This window comes from Carcharodon carcharias, chromosome 9, assembly GCF_017639515.1.
Source record: "Carcharodon carcharias isolate sCarCar2 chromosome 9, sCarCar2.pri, whole genome shotgun sequence".
Lineage (NCBI taxonomy): Eukaryota > Metazoa > Chordata > Chondrichthyes > Lamniformes > Lamnidae > Carcharodon > Carcharodon carcharias.
The window spans coordinates 151,406,428-151,434,336 of record NC_054475.1 but is presented as its reverse complement, the minus strand read 5'-3'; the positions used below and the strand labels follow the sequence as shown (position 1 = coordinate 151,434,336).

Below are 27,909 nucleotides of genomic sequence, written 5' to 3'. Positions count from 1 at the left end.
CCAGGTAGAGCCGGATTCAGGTGGGTGCAGCGTGGGAGAGTCCTGAAAAATGATGTCCTGACATCATCCTGCCCTCTTCCAGCTTTTCTGGGAATGGGTTCCAAGTTCTGCATGGAACGTCCATTTGTCTGATAGAAAGCAACTGGGGGTTTGAAAAGGAAAATTGAGAACCTTTTAACCACAAAATTCCTTCTTTCCCAACAGCACCCAGCTGCCACACTGAGGTGACTGCACTGTGAGAAGAGCTTCTTCAGTGAAACTGACAGGCTGGGAAGGTTTTGATCAGTGAAACTGAAGAGCTCCAGCCATGGTCAGAGAGTGCTATCACTGCTTGACAGGTGATTGCCAAATTTTTGAAAGGCACTTACTTCACCAGGCTAGCAGTTCACTCACCTTTAGCCACACTTTCCTGCTGCCAGCCTTCAGCACATCGTGGGAGCAGCATATGCAGCTCCACCTTCCACCGCTGCTGGGGACAAGAACAGTGACCATACCACCGCCAACTGCTCCAACAAAAACAGGAGCAACACCAGCAGCAGCAACAGGTGCTTTCTCCTCAGCTACCTGCCCCTCTAAAGGGCAGATGGCATGGGCATCAAGCCCAGCTAGAAGGAGGCAAGACTCCTGAAACAGGTTCTCCAGGCAGAGGGTCAGCTCACCTGAGCACCAGTGCTTAGGGAGAACCAGGCTTTCAGAGCAGGTCATTGCTGACATCTGCAGCCTCCTGGAACAAGACCTCATTCCCAATGGGGCAGGCGGGCACACATTACTGGAGGCCGATAATAAGCAGTGTCACTGGAGGATCACACCCTGCTCCGGTTCCCTGCCCCTGGTCAAATTGTGCGTTCTCTTCTGCAAGAAGAGGAAGCAGAGAGGTGGGAATGTTTGTAATGTCTTGTGTGGAAAGGTAGGACACCATTTGTGGAGGATGACTCTGAGGCTTGAGCAATAGGCTGAGATCGATTGTGAACGTTGGCTGCTCAGATGGCGATGGGAGTTGCCTGAGGAAAGAGATAGAAGGGGATAAATAAAAGAGAAGGAAGGAACCAGATAATAACAAAGAGAGTGGTGTATACAGCAGCACAGAAAGGAAAATGAAAAGGGAATAATAGGGGAGAGAATCAAATTACTGTAGATCGCAGTGCACAAGTCCACCTTGGCAAATGGCTGAAGAGGCCAAGCCTTGAGAGGCAGGTTCTGCCACAAGTACACATGAAGCTGCCAAGTGTTGATGTCGGTTGTTGTTTTTGGCTTTGGCGTCTGTTGCCAAGCTGCTGTAGCCACTGGTCATCACGGTGGTGCACACCAACCCACATGAGGCATCACCATTTTCCTCTGTCATCAGTTCGCAACTCCCAAGGCAATAATCAGTGTCCAGGGTCTTCACCTCACACTCGCAAGTGTTCTTGAAGTGGAGTTTTGGGTGCCCCACTGGTCGTTTAGCTCCGGCCACCTCAACATAAAGAAAGTCCTTGGGTGTGTGACCATCTTCCATCCTGCGGAGGTGCCCGAGCCAACAAAAGCTGCTTCTGTTTGATGCTTGCTAACAAACTTGGGAGCTATGCCTTTAAGGGGACTACCACATTCGTGATTTTGTCCTGTCAGGATTTACCCATAATGCATCACAGACAGCAAAGATGGGAATTGTTGAACTTGTTTTCTTGGTAGCTGTAAGTTTCACAGTCTTACAACAAGGTGCTGAGAACACAGGTCTTATAAACCATCAGCTTGGCCTTAAGGGTCAGCTTGATGTTAGTGCACGTGTGCTTCATGAGCTGGTGGTAGCTGCCTTCCCTCTGCATATATCAAGTTCTGCAATAAAGGACAGATTGTCTGCCACAATGGACTCAAAGTAGCAAAATTTGGTAACCACATCCAGCAAGGTGGTATTTAGTGTGATCGGGGTGGAGATGGACCTTATCTCATGACTACCATTTTCTTGATGCTTACATTCAGGGAGAACAAGTTATAGGTATGGGGCCAACCGTCCTTGAATCTTTGTAGCCAGGTTTCCATGTGGACTACTGGTGTAGAGGAGTTCTCTGATCAGGACACAATGGGCGGAATCATCCCAGAGTTGCACTAAGTGCGGTAGCAACAGCAGGTTTTCATGCCGTATTGTCCCCTTCCTGCCCCTATGATCATGCAGCCATCATGCCATATCATTGGTGGAAAGCCTCTGAACATCCCAGCATGCCGTTACCTCATTGTTTCCTCACTCCAGGTGCAATGTCTAAACTGCAGCATCGCACACAGTTCTCAATGCTTGCAGTCCAAGACTGCTACACTGAAGACATGGCCCTGAAAGCCAAGAACTTCAGTGACCCATCACTGGAATGCTTTTTGGAGGCCTGCCGGGATGTCCTCCACCCCCGCCCTGGCCGCAGGAAGTCCAGCAATCTCACCAGTCCGGCTTGGTAGGCGATGGCAGTGGTGATCAGTGCCAATGCTGCACAGAAGAGGTTGGCCATCCAGTGCAGAAAGAGGATGAATGATCTCATCCGTGCCGCCAGGGTAAGGCAACCATCTCATCACTCTAAACTCACACACTCACAAGACCATCACACATTCTTGACTTTGGAATTCTCTTCCTCAAAAGGTGGTTGATGCAGAGTCCTTGAATATCTTTAAGGCAGAGGTACATAGATTCTTGATAAGGAAGGGGATGAAAGCTTATTGGGGATAGGCAGGAACATGAGGTCAAAAACAGATCAGCCATGGTCTTATTGAATAGCGGAGCAGGCTTGAGGGGCCAGGTGGCCTACTCCTGCTCTTAATTCGTATGTTCATACTCACTAGCATCTCACTCATTGCCAGCTCAAGGGGTAGCACCACTCACCCTCTTACATACACCCTCACATCTCCATCTGGTCTCATCTCCTCTGCAGACTGCCTCCGCAGCCCTCAGCATCTTGAGGCCACTTGCACAGATCCACATGTGCGCTCACACACACCCTAGGATACCCTCTTTCCCCGGTACAGCTCACGCCCTGCAGCCTCTTCCCTTGCCTGAGGCAACTTCTTCCCCCTTCCCCAAGAAAGTCATGGCCCTACAGCCGTTGTAAAGCCATCCACGCCTTATGGCTGGTCTGGTAGGTAGAGACCTGCCTGTGACCCTGACTAAAAATGACGTGGTGCTGCCTGTGAAGCCTGGCGCTGATGACTGCGAGCGCTGCCCGAAGCAAGGTAGGCAATCAAACCTCAAAGTCCTGAGTGAAGTGCAGCTGGCCAGGTGCATGTCACTCCATGTACAGTTGTGACAATCACGCCAAGTTCCCCGGATGATTCCGGCGAGCAGGGCTTAAAATGAGATGCTGAAGTATTGAAATTAGAGCCAGGATTTTACAGTCGGCGTGTAGAGCCAGCCCGACACGCCAGCGCGTAAAATAATGCATGATGACACCGGGCACGTGTCCCAACGTCACCGCACTGTCTCGCGATGTTTCGGCGCCAATTCTGGCGCGCGTCCGCCGATAACCGATAGGCCTATTAAGGCCATTAACAAAGCAATTAATTTCAAGTTTACGCTTAAGGTTGGCGGCCTTTACGTTTTTTAGGAAACCCCATCCACGAGCGGGATGAGTCTTCCTGAAGCTTTTACGAATTGAATAAAAAATTTTCTTGAAAAATAAAATCATGTCCCATCTCAAGTCACATGAGGGGACATATTTCATTCATTTTTATTACATTCGTTTATTTTTTTCAAAAGCGCTTCAATCTCCCTGAGGCAGCTCCGAGCCTCAGGGAGATTGAGGCGGTCTTTCACGCGTATGTGCGAACGGGGGCCGGACCCGACTCTCCCTTCTCCCTCCTCCCCCTCCACCCGCACAGGTAGCGCTCAGCACTACCGCTCGCGTGTTACGCTGGGCAGGCCTTGATTGGCCCGCCCATGTAAAATGGCGGTGCAGAGCTGATCGCATGCGGCGGTCGACTCCGCAACCGCCTCCACCCACTCCCGCCAAGCCCGCCCCACGCGGGAAAAATTCGAGCCTAGGTTTCCGACATGCGGCAGCAGGAAACATTGTCCGCCATTGATGAGTGGAGCGGGTGATCACAAACTGGTTTCACGGCGGCATAAAATCAATTTTTGGCCTTCTTGCTATATTGTCCACACAGGCCCGCCATGACATCCGCCCCCAATGGGAGCGGGAGCGGGAAATTCTGGCCAACGTGTTTTTGTCTTCGCTTGGCGTCTTAATAGATTGTGCAGCCTGCCATCTGACCGAGTGTGCAGGTAAACTCCTTCCGTATCTGCAGGGAAGGCAAAGGTCAGGAGCATGGAGAAGAAGGTGCCAGTGGGCATGGTAGTGGGGGGCTGGGCCACAGCTCTATCTCACTCCATTCTTCACTCCGTTGAGAGTAGAGCCATCAAACTATACAGTGCTTCACATTAGCTGCGCTGAGAATATATTTCTGTGTTGATAGTTCTATCCCCTTCCCTGTTATGATGAAATCCAAGAAGACAGGGGGGTGTTTTGCCAACCTAGATGTCTTAAGCTTTATACATTTTAACCCCTCCAAACCCCTCCATTTTAACCCTTCCTTCAGTCTTTAATGCTACAGAATTCTACATTTCAGGTCTAATTTTAACCACCCAGTGAGAATAGAGCAGGCAAGTGGTTAAAATGGCGGTCATCTGCTTTGTTCTCTGCTCCTGCCGGGCTTCTGTCACCCACTATTTTAACTGCCAGCTTTTTGGTTTTACCTTATTAATGCTTAATGCCAGGGTCCTATGACACAATTAAGACATAATGAAATTTTAACTGGCAGTCCAGGCAATCATGCATCACGCCGAACCAGCCACTGAAAATTGGCAGTAAGCAGGAGCATGGTTGGAGGATGCCCAGAAAAGGTGGTGAAGAGTTCCTTGTGTGGAAGGCAGAGCTAGAGGCGCGCCTCCAGATATCAGAAGGAAACCTTGGGCCTCCCTGCCAATGTTCCTGCTAAGCTGCATGGGTACACGGCTGTGCAGCAGCCGAAAACTGCGTAGGCTTTTTTTCTTTGATAAATAATGCCTGCATCCAACCGCACAAACAAAAGTTAAAGGGATCGCCCACGGGCAAAAACAACAGGCTATGCAGAAAAACTAAATTTTAAAGGGAACATTGCTCCCTGCTTCAAGCTTTCCCTCCCCACCCTCCCACTGCGAAGGTCTTCCTTCTGGGAAGATCCCCACTTGCTTCAGAGATGCGAAATGTGCCAGAGTAAACGTGCTCCCAATGCCATTAAAGGCGTGCTGAGGAAGAAACCAGCAAGCAGGCAGGCTATGTTTCGGTGTGGGGTCGTTCTCCCCAACAAGCTGGAGTCAGAGCAAAGGTCACGAAGCAGGTCAATGCAGACTCCACAATAAAGAGACCACCCCTGCAGGTGAAAAACGACTTGAACGCCTTGAGAAGTTTGCCACTGTAACTGATTGCTGTACTTTACGGTGTCTGAAATGGCATGCCTGCAACACAAACCTTCCTTCGCTCAACTAAATAGCATGCTGGAAAAACTCAGCAGGTCTGGCAGCATCGGCGGAGAGATGCAGAGTTAACGTTTCGAGTCCGAATGACCCTTCAACAGAACTAAGTAAAAATAGAAGAGAGGTGAAATATAAGCTGGTTTAAGGGGAGGGTGGGACAAGTGGAGCTGGATAGAGGGCCAGTGATAGGTGGAGATAACCAAAAGATGTCACAGACAAAAGGACAAAGAGGTGTTGAAGGTGGTGATATTATCTAAAGAATGTGCCTGTCGCTGGCCTTTTCAACACTCCACCCTGCTCTCATGCCCACATGTCCGTCCTTGGCCTGCTGTATTGTTCCAGTGAAGCTCAACGCAAACTGGAGGAACAGCACCTCATCTTCCGACTAGGCACTTTACAGCCTTCCAGACTGAATATTGAGTTCAACAATTTTAGATCATGAACTCTCTCCTCCATCCCCACCCCCTTTCCAATCCCCCTCCCCTTTTTTCCCCCAATAATTTATATAGATTTTTCTTTTCCCACCTATTTCCATTATTTTTAAATGTATTTCCATCCATTGTTTTATTTCTACCTTTTAGCCTTTTTCGATTCCTTCACCCTGCCCCACCCCCACTAGGGCTATCTGTACCTTGCTTGTCCTGCTTTCTACTCTTAATTAGCACATTCTTTACTTAGTTCTATTGAAGGGTCATTCGGACTCGAAACGTTAACTGTGTCCCTCTCCGCAGATGCTGCCGGACCTGCTGAGTATTTCCAGGTATTTTTGTTTTTGTTTTGGATTTCCAGCATCCGCAGTTTTTTGCTTTTAAATAGTATGCTGCTTCCTTACATTTGCTGTTTCAAACGTGAACAGAATATAACTTAAACACGTGCATTTTGTCATCTGTATATACCTCCTACAGCTGGGTGGTGTCACAATGTGTTCGATCCCTTGTCCTAAGGTTTGTTCGGGCTAAAGGGTCCGGGTTGCACCCTTGTTTCGGGATGTCCGAGTTGGTAGGAGGCTGAGAACATCAGGGCCAGAGTTTTCTTGTTAGCATGCAGGGGCTGGCCCCACAAACAGATGCGTAAAATGATAGGCGAGGGTCCCGATGTCACTGCGCGCCATCGCGATATTTAGGTGGGCGGGCGCGCAATGTTCTCCGATGTGCGCCCGCCATTAATTAATCATGTAGTTAAGGCCCTTGAGGCAGCAATTGTCTACTATTTTTCGGGGCCCGTGCGATCTACATGGGTGCAATGGGCAGGCAGGTAGGACACAAACCTCATTAACGGACAGGATAAGAGGGGTGTGTGGGGCCGTAAGTGGTATCTGTTAGATACTTAATTGTGAAAGTTGCTGACACTTGCCTGTGTGAGCTCTTCACAGCTGCTTGGACAGGAGTAACAGCCTTCAGGTCAGGACTCTACAGTAAAGATCATTTTTGGGGCCTGCAGGTTTCACGAAGCCTCCCCTTAGCTTGGGAGTGGGAGTCGTGCTCTCCACTGGAGGCACCTCCTCTGAGGAGGAAGGGAGGGCCAGAAGGGGAGGAGGCCAGGAGTCCACATTCAGCCTCCAGGGAGCCACCTTTGGGAGGAGAGGCACAGGCACAAGGGGCACAGGGCCAACAGGAAGTCCCAGGTGGAAGGGGCCGGAGAAGACGCCACTATCCTGCTGCCAGGGTTTACAGGCGGGGAAGCAGCTACCTCAATATGTCTGAGGGTGCAGTGTCGAAGGAGGCTCCGTCTCTCAACGGAGACAGTCACCTCTATCTGTCAGATGATAGGCCCTGAGATCTGCATTAATTGTGTGGGTGGGCACCCCATGCCAGTGGCGCAAAAGCCCACCACAGATGGACCTCCAACACACGCCAGGGCTGCAGGCTCCATACTCGATACCTGAGTGCGTAATCTGCCTGGATAGCAACATTAACTAAGAGCCTTGTCAATAGAGCTCAAGTCAAACAAATCACTTATCCTAGGTTCCCATCCACCTGCAGAAGTAAGGAGTCACCCTGGGCCATGCTCATATATCAAAATTTAATGATGTAACAAAATGAAGTTCAGAAAAAAAAATATGAAGGTGTTGCACAACACATCAAGTCGTCATGAACTAATAGTGGGGCAATATATATCACCAGTGAGATACCCGTGGTGTACCTAAGGTGCCTTAAATTTACGCTTATGGTTGCTACATCTAGGTACTGCCCCATCGCTGGCTCTGGCATCTAAGACAGCCTACTCACTGCGCTGGCCTGTTGACCTTGATGACCTTGGCGGCCGTCCTCTGGCCCGTGGGGCTTTTGATGGCCCCGCCTGGGAGGGAGCGGCCAGTTCCACAGCTGGCATCTCCCCCGTCGCCCCAGCCTATCGGATGCCACGGTCACTGGCAGAGGGGCGGAGGAGCTGCTGCCCTCATCTGGAAGACCCTGAGAGGTGCCCGCAGAGACGACAGGCAGCTGCTGCACCGATGTGAGGTTGCTTCGGACCACCCCACTCACCGTAGATGGATGGGCACCGAGCTGGGATACTTGGTGCCCAAACCACCTCTCACACTGGCACTGACCAGCTGAGGTCAATGCCATTGTGAGGGCTTGCTGGTCTGAGCGTATCCCCAGGTGGCCCTGATTAGTCCCCTGAAGGAGCCTATCCATGAGAGTCACCACCCTATGCATAGAGGAAGCATGGCACTCGGCCATGAGGTTCATTGCATCGGTGATGCTCCATGTGGACTCCTCCAGCACGGGCACCATGCCACGCATTGCCTCATGTATCTCTGCCAGATCCTCCCGCATACCCTGCTACCCTTCCAGCTTTTGCTGCCTCATGGACGACTCCAGAGGCACATTATCAGCTACCGACTGAGCATGTGCCTGATCCCCTGCAGTCCTCCGACTGCTGGCGCCATGGACACTCTCTGTCTCCACCCGCACCTCAGGCGAGAGTGAAGTGCCCTCACCGCTGTTCCCCAGGATACTAGCCGATGATCTAATTCCCACCAAGGTGCTAGTATCTGCGCTGGTGCCTGCCTGGCAGAGATGGTGTAGCGCTAGTGAGTCAAAATGTTCAGGACCCTCAGTGTGAGAGATGGCCCCTCTGCCTCCTCCTCCCGGCCCTGCTCCGGTGATGCTGAAAGGGAAAAAAAGGACATTTGATTAGTTAAAGTGGAGACAATGTCAATGTGCATCCCTGTTCCCCAGATCATTATGCGCTCATCCTTCCATAATCAATGGTCAACCCATGTTGCAAGCTTCAATCAGTGAACATTCAGCAGAGCCATGGCTGCTGGGACACACATGGTGACCTCTGTTCTCGGCAAACATACCTCCCTGTGGCACCCCAGCCTCACCACCATCGGTGGACATGGGCAAATGGCACCTCTCCAGATCCATGGCCTGCTGCTCGAATAGAGTCAAGATGGCCAACTGGGCCTGGCCTCTGCCAGACCTCATCCGCTTGGCGCAATTGTGTGCAGTCTTCTCCTGCAAAGGAGAGAAGAGCATTGATTAGTCCAGCCTGTACCTGGATTCCCATCGCATCCCTGCCAACCCAACCAGAGTGGGACATGGCAGGGCTCCAGTGCTTCATCACCCCACAACTACCACACACTCACACGAACAAGCCAGAGCTGACCCCCCCCCCACCCTTGCCCAAATGCTGCCTCATCGCATTTGGCACCACACAGTCTAACCTTGCAAAGCAAGGAGGCACAAGCATGTGGAACACAAAGGCCAGCAGATGGATTGGTGCCCCACCACGTCCACCTCCCAGCATGTTAGCACCCTGACTTTGACATGCTCTGCAGTTCCAGCACTGTGCCTAAGTGCAGATCCTTGAGTTTCAGTGTCATACATGCTGCGGATGCAGAACCCATCTCAGCACTACCCTTTCAGGCTGAACTAGGCATGGGCAATCTCTGCTGGTCTTCCTAGCGAGGGAAGCGTGCCGTGAAGGATTCAATGCTGAACTGCACTCAGAGTTGTTGAGGGGGGGGTGATGGCGGGGAGGTGCCTTGGGGGGAAAGGCTGTCGGCTGCATTAAGTGACCTCTGCCAACATGGTACCCTTCCCGAACACAGGAAGTCGGTCAATCTCTTGAAGCACTGGACCCACATGCGTCGCACCACATCATGGGAGCTCACTATCTCGGCCACCTCTGCCCAGGCACGTTTGGTCAGGTGGAGGGGCCTTCGCTTCCCATCCCTCAAAGGACCTCCCACCGTGCTGCCACCTCCTCCAGGAGGGCAGCTAGGCACTCATTTGAAAAATGAGGGGCACACTGCCCCACTGTCCTACCCTCCAGCCTGGCCTTCTCCGCTGCCCTACCCTCCGGCCTGGCCTGCTCACCGGAAGCCCTCTGGTAAGCCCTTCTGCCTGCCATTGTGAGCATCCTTGGAAAAGCTGCCAGCGCACCATTTAAACAGGCCGCTGGGTCACCATTGGACCCGGCGGTCAGTGCACTCCTGGCGCCTCCTGGTCACTCCCGCTATCCTTGGGAGTTGCACATTACGCTGGGCGGGACCTAATTGGCCCGCCCATGTTAAATGATGGCACGGACCCAATTGCAGGCAGTAATCGGGTCCATGCCCGCTCCCGCTCCCACTTGACCCACCAGACATGGGGAAAATTCTCCCCCAGGAGATCGTTGTTATTATAACACATGCTGTTTATTTACAAAATAAACTCAGCAGCTACACACCTGCTCTCAGCATAAAACTCTGTCTTCACTCATCAGTGACTAGCTCAAAACTACAGACACAGAGAGGTAGCCCGCACTACTCTGCTATTGGGTATTAAGATCACGTGATCTCCCATTACAACATTTCTCTTAAAGGTATATTACACATCAGATTACTACACCATGATACAATGACGTTCCCCTCCAAGTCACCCACCATCTGACTGGTAAGTATATCGCTGTTCCTTCACTGTCGCTGGGTCAAAATCCTGGAACTCCCTTCCAAACAGCACTGTGGGTGTACCTATACCACATGGACTGCAGCAGTTCAAGAAGGCAGCTCAAGGGCAACTAGGCTTGGGCAATAAATGCTGGCCCAGCCAGCAAAGGGTACATCCCGTGAATGAATTTTTTTTAAATTCCCCTAATATCCACGTACATGCTGCATGTTTTTGCACTCTTGTTTTGAAACTTTTAATTGCCAATTCCATAGCTCTGGCAGGCCTTGGAAAGCTGACAGCATTTTATCAATCGATTTTAAAATTTTGGCAAAGAAAGGCCACAGGAAGAAAGGAAGATGCTGAAAACTAGAGTGGGCACATCAGATCGCAAGCCATTGGTAAGTCTAGAATAATCCCACCATGGCTATATCAACCCAACCACTCCAATGGTCCATTGGAGAAATTCGTGCAGGTGACAGACCTGAATCTGGAGGCTAAAACCCATTCTTCCGTAGTCCCTGCCAATAGACAACGTAACCACCGCCACAACGTCAACCCGAGGGCTAATGTGTTCCAAGGTGGGATTTGCAGGTTCCAAGATGTGCTTTTCCTCTTTGTGCTTCCATAGAGCTGCCTGAGAAGTCACAGGGCCAGGAATGGAGGGTTCATCCACTTCACTCCATGTTGGATCATTCACGCCACCTGCAGCCAGGAGTAGCCACTGCAGTAGAAGAGTTAAAATAAGAATGCTGGATGAAAGATGGAGTAGGGTGAAAAGGAGCAGAGACTAGAACTGGTCACCAACTCCAATCTGCCTTCAGCTGCTGATACCATCCAGGACCTAGCTACAAAAAGAGGTTGCCTACTGAATATTAACTTATTGAGCCCTTTGAGATGGCATGATGGGTAGCATGTATACGTACCATTGCCTGTATACATACACATATACTTGACTGTATTTCATCCTGGAGCAGGTGACACCGCCAGGGGATCTCCGAGGGTGTTCACCTAACACATCTTCTAAGCACAACTGTTGAGCTTTAACTTAACTAATGCTAAGATCTCAGTGAATAGGTCCTTAATTAATTTTGAGGGATATTCTGCATGGGACACTGACACAGGGCTTCCTTAACTCGCAGCAACTCTGTGGTCTGTCACCTAGCTCACAGATACCTATAAATGCAGGAGGAATGCTTGGCAACATGAGGCATGGATAAAAGGAAGTGTCTCTCAGGATGAGTTACCATCCATGTCTTGCAGCTACCAATCCAAAGGACAAATGCAGAGCCAGAAGAAAAGCCGGATTAAGCAAACATCAACACAGCACAAGTGCCACAGTTTTCGAGACATCTTCCCAATCCTGTTTAAGAATGTAACTAGCCCTACGCATCCCAGAAAATCCTAAGGGAAAGCCAACAGCTAGCACCCCACTTCCTTCTCCCGCTATGGTACCACCTGGGAAAATGATCAACATATTGTCACCAAGAAGAGGCACTGTAGAAAGAAAGCGCAGGCCCCACAGGAAGCCACTATTTTCACCAATACATTTCTCACATTTGTACTTTAGTTTGCTAATGAGAGTGCCTACTTGTCATTTTGACATTTCTCTTGATGGGTGAACGACATTATGGGGGTTCATGATCTTACACACAGTGGCTGTGACAGTACAAGAGAGACGAAATACAGGAGTGCTTGTTCTGGAGAACTCAAACTTCAAGAGAATTTTTTTTAACATTCATTGATGGGATGTGGGCCTCACTGGCTATGCCACATTTATTACTATAGATTAGTTTTGCAGTAAGCATTGATGCATTTCCTGAGCAACGTAAATGAAACAGCATTGAAGACATTTTACGGTTAAAAATGATACAATCAACTTATCTCAAATGAAATGTTTTTATAATTTAGTGGAGCGGACTAATTTCAGAGGACTAGATATGTCCCCTTCCCTTTTTATACAGAGTCATTAAACTAGCCTAATATTTTCCAAGGACCCTCCCAGCCTCGCCCTAGTTTGAAAACTCTATCTAATAAACTACCTTTTAATTTCCAAACTCGCTAAAACACATTTTCTGATCATTATCTCATTGCTGTTTGTGGGACTTTAATATGTACAATTATCTGCTACGTTTCCTATATTACAAAGGTGACTACATGCCAAAAGTACTCAATTGGTTGTTAAGCACTTTAGGATATCCTTAGGTCATGGAAGGTGCTATATAAATGCAAGTCCTTTTTTTCTCTTTCCAGCTGTGCAAAATATTCCCCAGCATAAGCCGTTGGCTCTGCACCTCAGCCCCCAGAATTGATTCCATTCCATCAGACAAATCTCACTGGGCCTTAATATGTATTTATTAAGTGAATGCAAATCCACGAAGCCAAGCATTAGCCTCCTCATTTGCTGAGTTTAAGTTGATCAGTCCGCCACTTAGTCTGCAGAGGGGACACTCACCGGTAAAGTGCAGCACTGTTTGTATCTCTCCACAAGTGCCTTAGGGGTTTGTACTGAGTCTGTTGTATAGAGTATGTTGACTGCACAGGGGCCTTGTCCTGTCTTGAACCTGTTTAGCAAGGACGACTCTTGCCACGAAATAAAGCACCTATTTTAAAATAAAATGTCATCAAGGCTAAATGTTCAAAACTCTGGAACACAAACTAGAATGTGGCAACCATCTGAGCTTCCTCTTTTCCATGAATAGGGATAGTGAAAGATACAAGTTAATGCACTAGCTTTCCGAGTTTCCTTAATCCTTCAGTTTCTCTCCAGATTTGTGATGCCTGCAAGCTATCTCCAGAATAATCTCTTACATCCAAACATCAAAATCACGGTCTATTCTCTGGGATATCATTTAAGCTGGTTGCCTATCATCTACTGGCTTTTTATAACAGATTTGGTAAATCCACTAATATTGCATTAAATACTTTTTTCTACCAAGGATTGAAGAATCTTATCAAAGGCCCTTCAGCAAATGTCAGATGGACAGATGGAAGGGGTCATGTTGAATGCACTTATCAGAACGGATTATCTTACCAGCATTTCTGCTGCTCATGTCAAAGAAAATTTCAAATGAACATTACCGAGCCTTAGGTCATCTTTCTCCTCTCCTTCTTTCAGAATCAACCATTTACCTTGGACTCTAAGATAATAATTGTGGCCACTTTTTGTGGAACTTGGTTGTGGCTGCAGAGAGCAATGAACCACTCCATCTCTGGTGAATCTAGTCACCCCAGAATCTTTAAGGTACACTGTAGTTAGGCTATAATGTTGCTAACCGATTAAATGGGTATTGATAAGTGTGGTATAATTTTCTAAACTGTCTGGGGAATATTTTCCACTGTTCATAAATTTTAACTATAAAAATGAAGTGGTGCCTACCATTGTAAACTCCAAAATGATTAACAGCATCCACCTCAGCCTAGAGAACCAGAGGACTGTACTTTGTCCTTGGAATTGAAACAGATTAATGATTTAAAGTGCAAAATTATGATTAGCATGGAAAATGCATTTGCACATGTTTAGTTGTTGGCTGGACCTATGTAAACATTTAGACCAGTTGCGATCACAACTATATGCCAGCTATTTTACTTAGGTTGCTTCCTGACAAACAATTCATTGGTATACATTACTGTTTTTGTGGCATATTGCATGTAATTTGATAACAGCAGACACCTTAAGAAATGCGATTTTAGAAGGTTGTTAAGGCAGTAGAGAGGGTATAGAAAAGATTCATGAGAATAGTCCCAGGGATGAGGAACTTCAGTTACGTGGAGCAGTGAGGGCTGTTCTCCTTAGAGAAGGGAGAATTAAGAGGAGATTTGATAGAGGTGTTCAAAATCATGAGGGATCGGGACAAAACAGATGGAGAGAGATTGTTCCCTTTGCAGAAAGGTCAAGAACCAGAGGACACCAATTTGAGGTGATTGGCGAAAGAAGGAACAGTGACATGAGGAAAAGCCTTTTCTCATTGCGAGTGGTGAGGACCTGGAATGCACTGTCCAAGAGTGTGGTGGAGGCAGACTCAACTGAGGCTTTCAAAAGGGAATTGGATAATTATCTGAAGAGAAACAAGTTTCATGGCTACAGGGAGAAGGCAGGGGAGCAAGGCCATGTGAGTTGCTCTTGCAGAGAGTCAGCACAGACACAACACGATGGGCTGAGTGGCCTCCTTTGGGGTTGCAAACATTCTGTGATTCTATGAAAGTGGAGGCCACTTACTGTTTATGGAAAAATCTGCTAGGAAACTTGGCTGAATCCAGGGGTGAGTCAGCTTCCATGAAGTCAGGAAGCAACTGATGATTGACTATAAGTATAAGACGTTGCATTTCTGCCCCGATCACACTAAATAACGCCTGGTGGAAGTGGGTGTCCCTTGATGTAGGACTTGATCTGTGCATTGAGAAAGAATCTACCACCTTGACACATGAATAACATCAAGCTGAGCCTTAGAGGTTTACAAGACCTCCTGTGTTCTCAGCTTCTTGCTGAATGGCTGTGAAACATGGGGCAGAATTTTGTGGCTCCGGTTCAGCAGGGATGGGGTTGTAAAATGCGGCGGGCCATTATAAATGCCATTGACGACAGTGGGAACGTAAACTCTCACTGCCGTAACATTCTGCCCATAGACACTGATAGCTATCAAGAAAAGAAGCTCCACAATGTCCATCTTTGCTGTCTGTGGCACATTATAGGTATATCCTGGCAGGACAAAACCATAAATGTGACAGTCCTTTCAAAGGCAGAGCTCCCAAGTTGGTTAACATTTATCAAGTAGGCGGCTTCGTTGGCTTGGGTAGGTGGACAGGATGGAAGAGGTAGCCAGAGCCTGATGACCAGAGGGGCGCCCAAGGCTCCGCTTCAAGGATGCTTGAAAATGTAACCTGAAGGGCCTAGACATTGATTAAGGAACCTGGGTGTCACAAGCTGGCAACATAGCAAAATAGCGACACCCCCTGTGGGCTGGCATGTGCTACTACGATGACCTGTGGTTACAGCGGCTTCGCAACAGACGGTAACACCGAAAATTAGAACCCACAATGATACTCGGTAGGTTCATGTGTGGCACTCAAGGCAGAACCTATCTCAAGTATTCGCCTCTTCAGCTATCAGCAAAGCTGCACCACTTGAAGACACCCCATCTGAAGTGGATTTGGTTGCTGCATGTCCATCATCTTTCATATATGGAAGCATGTCGGAACTGATGATTGAGTGTTTAGTGAACTGTTGTGAGTTGAACTTACAAAATTCTCAAGTCTATCCTGGTAAAGGTTTTGGAGGGAACAAATAGATACCTTATAATTTCTGTGAAGGAAAGTTCTGATTTCCATGTGATATTTATCTGTTCTTAATTTTGGTTTTATACTTTTCCATGCTCTTACATAAATGCTGTAAAAGTTTAGATCTGTATTCTCAAATTCCATCTGGCAGAGCAATAGCCAATGCAGGATGTGTACAGTGTACTTTCTGCTATAATGGGAATACTCATTCAAAGTCACATGGGGTGGAAATTTCCGTGCCCGTTGGTGTCAGGCATCATGGCGGGTGTGAGCAGACAACATGGCAGGAAGGCCAAAAATTGGTTTCACGACATTGTGAAACCAGTTTGCAATCGTCCGCTCCAGCCGTCAATGGTGGGCCACCAGACACCGGGAGCTTCATTTTAATACATCTGCATCAGATCATAAACCATGCTCACCGGAATCATCCCCTCAAATCAAATATACCACCCACATCGGCAGGAAAACACTCCGGAGCAGAACACATCTTGACACATGTGACGTACAGAAGTCAGGTCTTACCGTCAGGGTCTTGCTCACATCGCTGACATCCATGGAGCAGAAGGTGGTAGAGCCCTACAGCAACTGGAACCTGAAAGAACACATGCATCACATGTTGGGTGGGTTCTTATGGACGTGGCTCTGCTGCGAAGCAGCTTACAGAAGATGTAAGGTCAGCATTGAGGGTCTGCTTCGGGACATCAGTGTCTTGGCCATGGTCTTCTATGGGTGATCATCGAGGGGGTGGAGAGGAAGGTCTAGGTTTGACTGGGAGAGGAAGGTGTACCGGGTTGGAGGGGGATGATGGTGGGGGGATGGGGTGGGGACGGGGGAATCGATGTTGTTGGGGTGGTGAGTTTGGGAATGGGGTGGAAGTACAAGGGAGGAGGGTGTAACAGGGGAGAATGTGGCAACTGGGGAGGTAGGCATAAGGGGGCAGGAAGGCATAAGGGAGGGGGGGAAGGGGTTCAGGAGGGGAAGGGGTTCGGTTTGGGGAAGAGGTTTGGAGTGGGAAGGACCTCATGTGGAGGGAGGAGTTCGGAGGAGGGCAGGAGTCCAGGGGGACGGAGGAGTTCAGGGGGAGGAAGGAGTTAAGAGGGGTGGAAGAAGTAAGGGTGGAGGAGGAATAGAGGGGGAATGCCTAGGTGAATATGCAAGGGGTCGGTGACTGCCTCCTCGGGACCGAAATGAGGGTGAGCATGGTAGGAGGGAACGGTGAGAATGAGAGAGAGCAGAATGAGCCAGTAGCTTGGAAGGGTGAGGGTGCAATGGTAGTGATAGAAGGGGCAGCGAGGATGGTTGATGGGGATTCGGAGGCAGACACGGACCCTGGAAGTCGGGAGGAGGAGGTCGAGGAGGTCAATGTGGTCGGGGGTGGGATTCTTAGGAAAGTAGGGAAGGGGCACGTTCACCTGGACATCCTGGAAAGGGTTCTGGCTGGCAGGTGACAGTGGGGAGGTGGAAGGTGATGCTGGGGGTGCAACAGTGATGGGGAAAGGACATGGGTGATGGGGTGGGGGAAAGACGGGGGAGCTAAAGACAAACTTCACCAGTACCATCTTGCAAAATCGAAAGTGAAAGGAGCCTTGTGTTGGGAGGGAATAGGTGCTGCATGGGAGTGTGATCATTGGGTAGACAGAGATGCAGGTCAGCTCAGATGGACAACTGAAAGAGAACCCCAGCAGGCAAGCATTGAGGTGAGTGTGATAGAGAAAGGATCCACGTGTGTGGGAGAGTGCATTCACGAGGCTCTGAAAGGCCATACCCACACACACTTCTCCTTCCAGAATCACTCGTGGGCTGGCTGCATACAGCTGAACTGCTAGTGGTGGTGTTGTGGGGGTGGGAGGATGCAGGGGGAGGACTCACAGCCTGTCAGTGAAGCTGAAAGACACCATTACACATTATTCAGTGAAAGTGAATATATTTCCAGATTATAAAGTGACAAATTGTGTTCACCCATGCAACCGGTCATGATCAGAAATTCTTAAGTTTTCTAGGTCCACCATTTCTTCTAGGAACTGCCCTGACATCTGCACAGGGGAGGAGACAGCCTGTGCAATGGTTGGCCCTGTTTCCCCTGATGACTTTACCATGGGTCCTCTAGAGAGTCCTTGGGGGCCCCGGCTTGCTTTGGCTGTCCTTCTGTGGGCCAGCTGTTTCCTCTGTGGGGACAGATGTTGAGGGGGTCAGAGGAAGCAGGCAGCCTCTGGGATCCCTAAGTGGATTACCCAGGAGTGTCCAGCTGCCACTTCTCCTCCCTTTGGGTGCCCATGGGCCCTGGCTTGACTCCTTGAGGGGAAGGAGCACCTGGAGGGATGTCGAAGTGACATGTTTCCCTCTCGCGTTGCCATTGCAGGAACTCACCCATGGCTACCTCGATGGAGTACAGGTCTACACACATCCCCAGGTTCTGCTAGACCAGGGTCTCCATGGCGTCCACCGTCCTTCCCATGGAGACCTTCATATGCGCACATGTGGGCACCACTTCATCAGAGAGCAGGCAGATGCACTCCTCCGACTTGCGTGCCACTCTGTTGAGGGCTTTCAATAGCTCTGCATGATGTTCCCCCACTTTCTGCTGACTCTCCAGGGTGAGTTGGAAGGCCAAATCCAGAGGCTCTTCATCTGACTTGGACCTCATAGATGCCTCTTCCCCAGCAGCCCTCTGAGCGCTGGGGAGCTCAGCTGAACCTGCCTCCTCCTGCTGCAGACACATGCCCATGCGATGACCACCAGATTGTGAACCCAAGCCTGCTCTAGGTCTAGGTCCCACCGAGGTGTGTGTCTCTGCACTGATGGACTGTGTGGGTAAGCACTGTGATGGGTCTTCCAGGCTGCTTATTTCCAGCTCTTGGCTGGAGGTGAGGACATGGATGGAGCTGAGGAACTGGCCGGCTGAGAGTGTTGGTCGCTTGGCAGAGCTCCCTGTGAACCAAAGTAGAGATAATTAGTGCAGGCAGCAAAGTCAAAAGGAGGAGAGAGAGCACTAACTGTCGCTTTGAGAGAGGGATGATGTTGAAAGAGGGGTGATGTGGTACAGGGTCCTCAGGTATGTGTTCACTGTCAACCTCACCGTCACTGCAGGCATGGTCCATATTTTCACCATTCAGCACAATGGCATGCACCTCAAAGCGAGTGAGGAGCCTAATGTGGGTCACTCCACCCCCTGTCTGGGACCTCTCCCTGCTGCTGTGAGCCAGCTTCTCCTGCATGAAAATAGATAGAGAGAGTGTGAGCAGGACACATGGAATGTTTGTGTGGTAAGCGGAGCCATGGACAGGATGAGGGCTTAAGCTCGAGAGGATATGAGCCTGATGGAGATGTGAGGGTGTGTGTGAAAGTTAATGGCGCTGCCCCTTGAGGTGTGAGATCCCTGTGGATGTGTGATGGGTTTGTGAGTGTGTAAGTTGAGAGTGATGAGAAGAATGACTTACCCTGGCAGATTGAAGGCGATCATTCATCCTTTTCCTGCACTGGGTGGCTGTCCTCTTCTGCAGGGCATTGACACTGACCACCACTGCCACCGCCTCCCATGCTGGATTGGTGACCTTGCTTGATGGTCTTCGCCCAGAGTGGGGCTAGGGGACATCACGGCGGGCCTCCCCTGCATCCAGTAGGCGCTCGAGGGAGGCATCGCTGTATATGGGGCAGCATGTTTCCTCCCTTTGGCAACCATCAGTTCTCAGCAGCTTCCTATCCTATAAAGAGCGCTGGCTCTGTGCAGGGGCAGCCTTGAAACATGGCACCCAGTTTCCTGAAGGCCTGATGTAACAGTGGGGCGGGCGAATGAGATCCACCCCACTAGTGACACGGCGTGATTAATGTGGTGGAATTGGGAGGCAAGAAGCATGAAAAGCCACCATTGCGAGTAAAAAGTCCTTTCTCCAACCCACGACAGCAGTTCATGCAAATGTGGGACCATAAGATATAGGAGCAGAAGTAGGCCGTTCGGCCCATCGATTCTGCTCTGCCATTCAATCTGATCAGAGATCATGGCAGATCCAATTCCACCCATAATCCCTGCAAACACTAGTCTCATCAAATATACAGGCGGTAATTTTATTTGCCAGCTGCCCAATCACACCGAAAGATGAGGCGATAGGCAGACAATAAAAATCCTCCGACCGCCAATTGCCTAATTTGAATTTTAAGTGGTCTCTAGCTGGATGATTAGCACTTCTGCCTAAAACAGCCTTATTCCTATATTTAAATCGGGTCCTAATCTGGCTGTGGGACTTCAACACAATTATCACACACCATGGGCAGACCATGCCCGCCCTACACATTGGCGCTGGACATAGAGCAATCTAACCAGCAGTTCTTAAGGGGATCACAGAAGCTGCTCTAGAAACAGCAAAGGTAAGTTTTCTATAGGATGCACGTAGGGCCAAGAGGAGCATGAAAATGGTTCAAACCTTCCATCGGTGTCGACTGGTGGGGCTAGTGGGCTTCCTGCCTGCTGCCCACCAGATTTACATTGGAATTGAAAATTGTCTTCCATAATGTCTGGATTGCGGTGGATGAGGTCCAGTCGTTGGGAACTGTGGTGAAACAATGAAGCTGTAAAGTGATACGCATCCCCACAGGGAAGGAGAGAGTAAGGGAAAGAAACTGCAATGTAAGGGCAAGCATGGGTCACTTTCCCTCTCCCCAATTTCAGAGCTGCTTTGGTGGAGTTCTGGGAGAAGGGCATTCTTCTGCCTCTACTCCAGAGCTCAGATAATCTAAGACAGGGGAATAAAAAGCTTCCAAAAGAGGAATGTTCTCTATCAACGCAAAAAAACAAACTTCATTTATCACACTGAGTTTCAGGTTTGAGATCCAAAGTCAATCAATTTCTCTTGCTGGATATGATTATCAAAAACACTTGGAAATTTATTTTTGGAAACCACTGAAATGTAAGCAAAGATCAAGTGATTCTGTCAAGTCATAACTGTGTTTGAGGAACTGGCATACTTTACTGGTCTTGGATGCAGTGCCAGGCGGGGAAATTGGATCAGGTTTTGGAAAATAAGGAGAAATAGAGGGCATAGTGGAATGCCATGCTTGACTTACTGATAGTTTAATATTCAACGTAAATACTTTTAAATGAATTGCATTAAACTGTCCAGATGCCAGGATATTTGTAGACTCCTGTTAAATGTGTGTTTTTTTTTTCTCTAACCTCTAACCCCCAACCCAAATCTCCCCTCCCTTGTTTTTTTAGGCAGCCTACAAAGCATGGCTGTGCTCGGAGTATTTCAAAGCCTCACAGCTTCTGTGTCCTCGCAGGATTCCTTGTAAGCAATACTGCCTGGAAGTCCAGGCTCGATGTCCGTTTATTCTACCAGACAACGAAGACCTAATCTATGGCGGGTTGCCAAGCTTCATCTGCACAGGTACAGATCCAATACTGTTCTATGTGGTAAAGACAATTATGACTCAAGCTCTATGTTTGCGAAATTCTCAAAAATGTCTTCCAAGTGCTTCTCCCACCATCTCCAATCTCTTACTGCGCCTAGACAGTGAATGACAGAATGTGATTCAGTCATAGTTGAACCTGATCCTGTTCCTCACAAACACTCAAAGGCACTAAAAAAAGCATTATACTGTGGATGCTGGAAATGTGAAATAAACACAGGCAACAATGGAAATACTCAGCGGGTCAGGCAGCAACTGTGAGGGGGATGAAGAAAGACTTGCATTTATGTAGTGCCTTTCGCAACCACTTCAAAGCACTTCACAGCCAGCGAAGTGTATTCACCATTGTGATGTAGAAACACAGCAGCCAATAACTCACAGCAAACTCCCACAAACAGCAATGTGAAAATTACCTCATAATCTGTTTTTGTGATGTTGATTGAGGGATAAGCATTGGCCAGGTCACTGGGGATAACTAACTGCACTTCTTCAAAGTAGTGCCATGGGGTCTTCTGCATCCACCCAAGTAAGCAGATGGGCCCCAGTTAAACGTTTCATCTGAAAGACACCTCCAACAGCACAGCACTCCCTTAGTACTGCACCAGCATTGATTTTTTGCACTCAAGCCTTAGAGCGGGATTTGAACCCAGAATCTTATAACTTAGCAGCAAGAGTGCTACCAACTGAGCTATGGCTTTGAAGAAAAATGATTAACATAAATTTCCTCTCTCTGCGGCCTTGACCTACTGAGTATTTTCCAGCTTTTTCTGTTCTAGCTCACATGTGCTTTCTAGCAGGCATCAGTGCATTGATTCAGTTCCCTATATTCAGTTCCTGCCCCCCAGTTAAAATTAGATAGGGTCAAGGATTTAAACAGGGACCTCCTGATCTGCTTTGGTTCAGAATCATTTCATTATGCCTGGCCCTTAGGATCTGGTGAAATAAACCTAGATTGAGTGGGGCCATCAAACAATTTAAAATGAAGCGGGATAAATATTTGGGGTGACCAGGTGTCCCGGTTTTGCTGGGACAGTCTCTTTTTTTCACTAAACGTCCCGCGTCCCAACAATTTTCTCCAAATTGCTCAAATGTCCCAGTTTTCAGCTCCCCTGAGTCTCCTCCTCTATAACCTGCCACTCGTCTTCCACTTACTGTCAACAAACCCATAGGAATCCCCCTCTAGCACTGCGCTGCACCCTGGGAATCGGAATGCCACCCACTGTTAAGCACCTACACTGGGAGGCTCCCACTTGCACTGAAGTCCTTCTCATTGGCATCCGAAGCTGGGAGGGTATCAGCCCCTGGATGATGACAGAAGATTGACAACAATGTCTGCCAACCACAGGCTGCACTTGATAAGGTAGTCGGACGATGCTCAGCAGTAAATCACGAATCAGTGCTGAGGAAGTTGGCAGGCAAGTTCGGTTGAGCCGTGGCACGTTCAACCAAACTTCTCATTGAAAGATTGCCTGCTTTCCTGCTTGTGCGCTCTGGGTGCTAACAAAATCTCCAAACTTGAGGTACATTTGCTAGTTTAAAATTCCAGTTTCTGCCTGAAAACATCTATTGTTAGAACCCAGTGTGCAAATGAAAATAAGCAAGACTTTTAAATAGAGATTGGTCTTACCATTGTGCATTGCACAGTAGAGATGGAGCAGAGTAGAGGATTCTGGGATCTTCTGGCCAACAAAGCCTTTTTCTAAGAAAATGTGGCAGAAATGTCATTGAAACAAAAGCCCTTGATTCATAACTACTGTCTTCAATAATTAGTTATCTTAATGGGCTTGCCAACTCTGGCTGGACATATTCTGGGAGATGTCATCACATGACCTCCTACTGTCAACCGCACCTCCCCCAGATGCCTGCCATTGGTCATCCAGCATGTCAATCAACACTGAATCCCACCTTCCCAAGGCTTTTCAACGTGTCCCAGTTTTGACTTTTGAAAATCTGCCGGTCACCTTATTTATATTACTATTAAAATTTTCCATCTTTGTTAATTTTGGGTTTTAATTGCAGCAAGGACTCTGAGCTGCAGGACTAGCTGGGACCCCTGGGGCTGCTGAAGTCATGGGCTGTAGCTGGCCTCAGGCTCACTGACTATGGACAACAATCACCCCATTGTCACTCCTGGCAAGAGAGACTACACACACACACACACGCACACATGACACAGTGACCGCATGGGCGCATTTCATGGCGCCAGCACATGCACCCAACCAAGCCACAGATACACAGAAGACAATCAGTTTTGTACATGCACAGAGGTTTTGGTGAGGTAGGTTGAAGACTTTGCTTCTTTCTGCACCTAACTGCTACCATTAATACATGTTGAAAGAATTAATCATTCCACACCACTCCTCCAAAAAAAAATCTGAGGCAGTCTCAACTAAGTTGCAGAGGGATGGCCAAATGTGTCTGTAAATGTCACTCTCAGACAGACTGACAGGAAGCATTGTAGATGTTGGCCTTGTGTGGAATTAATGGTGATTAATGGGCAGCTTTGTATTATGGAGCCATGCATACCGATTAAAATTTCTCTAAACACATTGCATGCAGGGAAAAAAAGCATTTTTTTTTAAAAATTGAAATGACCCCAACAACAGCAAGGGTTCTGCAGGTCTCTGTGCTGAAAGAGCGGGTGTTCTCCACTGCAACTCTGCTGTGTTTTTCTGAGCTGGTACAATCGTGCCCGTTTTCCACATGAAGTTCAGTAATGCAAAAGTACCGAGGGCAGGTTTTTCCAGCCGGGGCCCGCTCACCGACGCATAAAATGACGCAGGGATACAGCAGGCATGTGTCCCAACATCACCCCACATCATTTAGATTTTCAGTTCGGCGAGCGTGGACTGTCCACAGCCTGTTAAAGCCATTAAAAAATGAATTAACCTCATTGATGGGCCTGTCCGTCCAGCATTAGGGTCGGCGGGCAGGCCATGAGACCAGGCGGGTCTCAGAAAAAGCATGAAACCTCATCCACGGGCAGGATGAGGCTCCATGAGGGGGTATTTAAATTTTTATTAAATGTTTAAATAAAAGTTATGGACATGTCCCGACTCATGTGACAATGTCACATGAGGGGACATGGTGGGGAAAAATTTTAAACATGTTTATCAAAAGTTTTAAATCAGAGCCGATCTCCCTGAGGCAGCACTTTGTCTCAGGGAGACCTGTGCACCTTTTCACCTGCACACGCAAAAGAGCACACTCCTGGCTGAGGGAATCCACCCCCCCATCACCACCCCGCCCCCCCCCCCCCCCCCCCCCCCCCCCACCTCCCCCCACCGCCGCCCACACAGGGAGCGCATTGCGCTTCCTGGCGGACATCATGCTGGGCAGGCCTTAATTGGCCCCCACACGTAAAATGGCTTCGCTCCCACCCCCCCCCCCACCCTTCGACCAAGGGCGCCAATCGGGAGGCCGCCTGCTGGCACCTGCTCCCACACTTCCCCCCAATGGGGGTAAAATGCTGCCCCTAGTGTTATTCAGCTTTTATTTATCCTGGTTTGTTTTTTGCCTCTGTAGGTCCATTTGTAATGGGAGCATGTCTGCTGTTTTCTGCATCTATTTCCAGGTACTCGGTCTGTCTGTTACCTCCTGTCAATTACTCGCTGGACAGGGTGCACTGGTGTGCCAAACAGTCAAGCCTCCTTGCCCACACCTCAAGCAACGCAATGCCCCCTTCTTAGACTCCGGTCCCATATGGGACAATAGGAAGTAAGACTCCACCACTGGCCCTGCTCCATCACAATCTCTTTCATTCCAGCCAAGATGCTGTCCCACTCTTGCAGATCCTCCTTAAATGTATTTTTCTCGGTCTTGTTTAGCTAGCCCCATCTTCTCCTTCCACCTGGTGGGGCCCACTCCACTGCCACTCTGGTGGAGCATATGTCCGGAAGGCAAAGGACGTGTCCTGCCAGCATCAGTCATCTCTCCGTCACATTGTCCCGCAAGTGCCTCTGACCAGTCCTCTGTCACACTCGTCATTGGTGATGCTGTCTCTCCATGTGATGCTCAGGGTCTTATGGGGTGAAAGGTACATACGTACCTTTGTTGTTCTCTCCCATGTGTTGCTGGCATAGACTGTGGTTGGTATTAGCATGGACAGGTAGAGTTGCAGATTCATGGCCATGTTAATAGTGTTGGATTTCCAGACCGTGTGGAGCCACTGGAAACTGATGCTGTTTTGCTGATTCTTGTGTGGATGCTTCACCACCTTCACTGGGCATCTAATTCTAAAGGCAGGTCTGCTCTTCTGTATGCCCACAATTGGCATTCATGCCTTCATATTGCAACCCTTGCCCTCTTTGATCTATACCTGCCTCATAAGACCTTTGAAAACTGCTTTGACCACTTTAGTGCCTTTATTGCTTTGATTTTGACAAGCGACTCTTTAAGAGCTCTGGTTTCAGCGGATCATCCTTCATTTCACCCCCTGTGCAAGGTTCAAGTCTGCACATCAAGCACGTGTAAATGATTAGATTTAGCTTGCTTTAGTAAATCCAGCAGTCAGCCCTCCACTGCAGTTGTGCAAGTGTCTTCAGTGCTCATGAAACCATTTTCCCCAGGATCACAGAATCGAATCTTTAAAGCCGGAAGATCTCAGGCAGTTGAGATTCATCCACAGAGGAATCCTGCATTCACGAAAAGAGGCTTGGCAGTAAGATATTATCCTAGTATCCCTCCACGGAGGAATGACCCACACCAGTTTGTCTCCATTCTCCACTCTGGTAACTTATGCAATATTTTATTTTTTAAAAAAAGCTTCCCAAATGGCTTAGCTGGTAAATGGATTGGTGATCAACTCTGTGTTAAGCATCACCTGCTGTGCACGCTCAGGAGCCCCACTCTGGCGCGGTCTCTGTTGCATTTGCTGCAGAGGAAGACGGTGGGCTGAGAAGGTGCACGGTTCGCTGGCCTCTGTTTTCCCTGGGCCCTCTTCTCGGCCAGCTGAGCTTTTTGTTTCTGTTCACCTCTTCCAATGCCCTTCCAAATAGTCAGCCTCCAGAGGTCATGGCTGTCAGCGACTGTTTCCCAGTTGTTGGACGACTGTTGATGGGACCTGAAAAGCCAATTAATTACATTGGAGTATTTTGATATGTTTGGGGAGAATTGACAAGGCACTACATAAATGCAAGCTCTCTAAGTGTCTCCTAACTGGTCGTTGTTTGCAATTAAGAAGAATGAATGGCTGAGGTCCGTAGCTTAACTGACTGCAGAGTGACTGGTTGTGTTGAAGAAGACAGGTATCTTTAAAGGTGGTCGTTTGACACCAACATAGTGACATAGTGCTGCTGAAGTTCACCCCGGCTCCTGCCGTGGGACACCCCAGCTCCATCACAAATGGCATAGGTGTTCAGAAAGCTTTATGCTATGACCCCAGAAATTCAAATGCAATCAAGGCCGATACTGGTCAGCAGATGGAACTCCCATCAAATCGTAGTTATGGCAATGGAACCTGCGATCTCTAGGGTCACACTTAGTTGCACAAGTGGGAAGTGGAAATGTGTTGAGGATTTTTTATATTTTATTTGTACTGTATTTTTCATCTGGGTTGCTGATGTATCATGGAGTAACTGCGTGTAAAAAATTTATTAGGCGATGTTTAGTATTGAAAAAGTGGCACTGTTGCTGCAAAGTTTCAATACTTTCAGCTACTTTTGGCTTTTGCAGTATTTAGTATCTTGTCAGCTGTTCTCAATCATTAAAAATCACAGTGGGATACTGGTGAGCTGTGCCATACACAGTTTGAACAGTATGTGTGGAGTCCAACATTTCCCAATCTCATAGTGATGTGAAGAGGCACTGAAAACATGGCTGTCATTAGCAGGGTTATGAAAATAAGCCAATACCATACCCTTTAGCAAAACATGAAAGCAGCATGAATATATATTTTTCACTATCCTATTCCTTTCTCTGTTTTATCTTCCCAGTATTACTTTGCAACCCACCTCTCTGTGGGTTTGCATCTACTGCAATTGTTTTATTTCTCTTACTTTCTCCATCTCTCCTCCGAGAGAAAGCAGGAGAACACACAGAGATGGAACTGCTCCCCCCACCACCACCCCCCACCCCCACTCATTGCAGTTTAAGATTGAAAACTGAACAGAGACCCAGACCTATCAGTGCATTGAATGCTACACCCACAAAGAGCTAAATAATACATTTAGGGCAGAATTTGTGAGGCTGTGCTCTATTATAGAATATTGATAGAGGCAAGCGTAGGATACAAAATCGAGACTATAATGGTGTAGGTGTATGCTATATGTTAGGAGGAACCTGTAAGAGAGACAGACACCAAGATGGTCAGATCACATGTTTAATTACATCATCACACACTGAGCATGCTCATAACATGAATATATTATACTGCTGCCCCCTTTTAAAAAAAAGCTTTTTTTAAAAATAAAATGATTTAATCTTACATTAACTATACAGCTTTAAAAACAATCAAATCTTTGAGAATATGCTCTGTCAAAATTCTGGAACTCCCTCCCTAACAGCACTGCGGGTGTACCTACCCCACATGCGCTGCAGCGATTCAAGAAGGCAGCTCACCAGCACCTTCTCAAGGGCAACTAGGGATGGGCAATGATTGCTGGCCCAGCCAGCGATGCCCACACCTCATGAATGAAAAAAATGCACACTTGGCAAAATAACAACTGGATATTTTTCTTCTTTACACTATATCTAAGAATCGAGTCTAACAACGTGCAAATTCTTCCTGATCTCACAAATGTTGGTGTAGGGTCAGGTTCGATCTGCCTGGATTCAGTTCAGTTCAGAAGATCTTGTTTCTTTTTTTCAGGCCTCTGTTTAATTTGTTTTCTTTTGATTCGCTTTTATGTCTTTGTGGTTTATTATCTCAGCGAGTTTATAAACAGCCTC

The 27,909-nt window shown here is 48.2% G+C and overlaps 1 protein-coding gene across 1 annotated transcript in view; it reads left to right on the top strand.

Moving 5' to 3' along the window:
* nalf2 (NALCN channel auxiliary factor 2) overlaps positions 1-27,909 on the top strand; it is a 395,372-nt gene that overhangs the window by 335,914 nt on the left and 31,549 nt on the right. Inside the window, exon 2 of the mRNA XM_041196301.1 lies at positions 20,828-20,999. Coding sequence (XP_041052235.1) covers positions 20,828-20,999 — 172 coding nt within the window. The remainder of the gene's footprint in view (positions 1-20,827; positions 21,000-27,909) is intronic.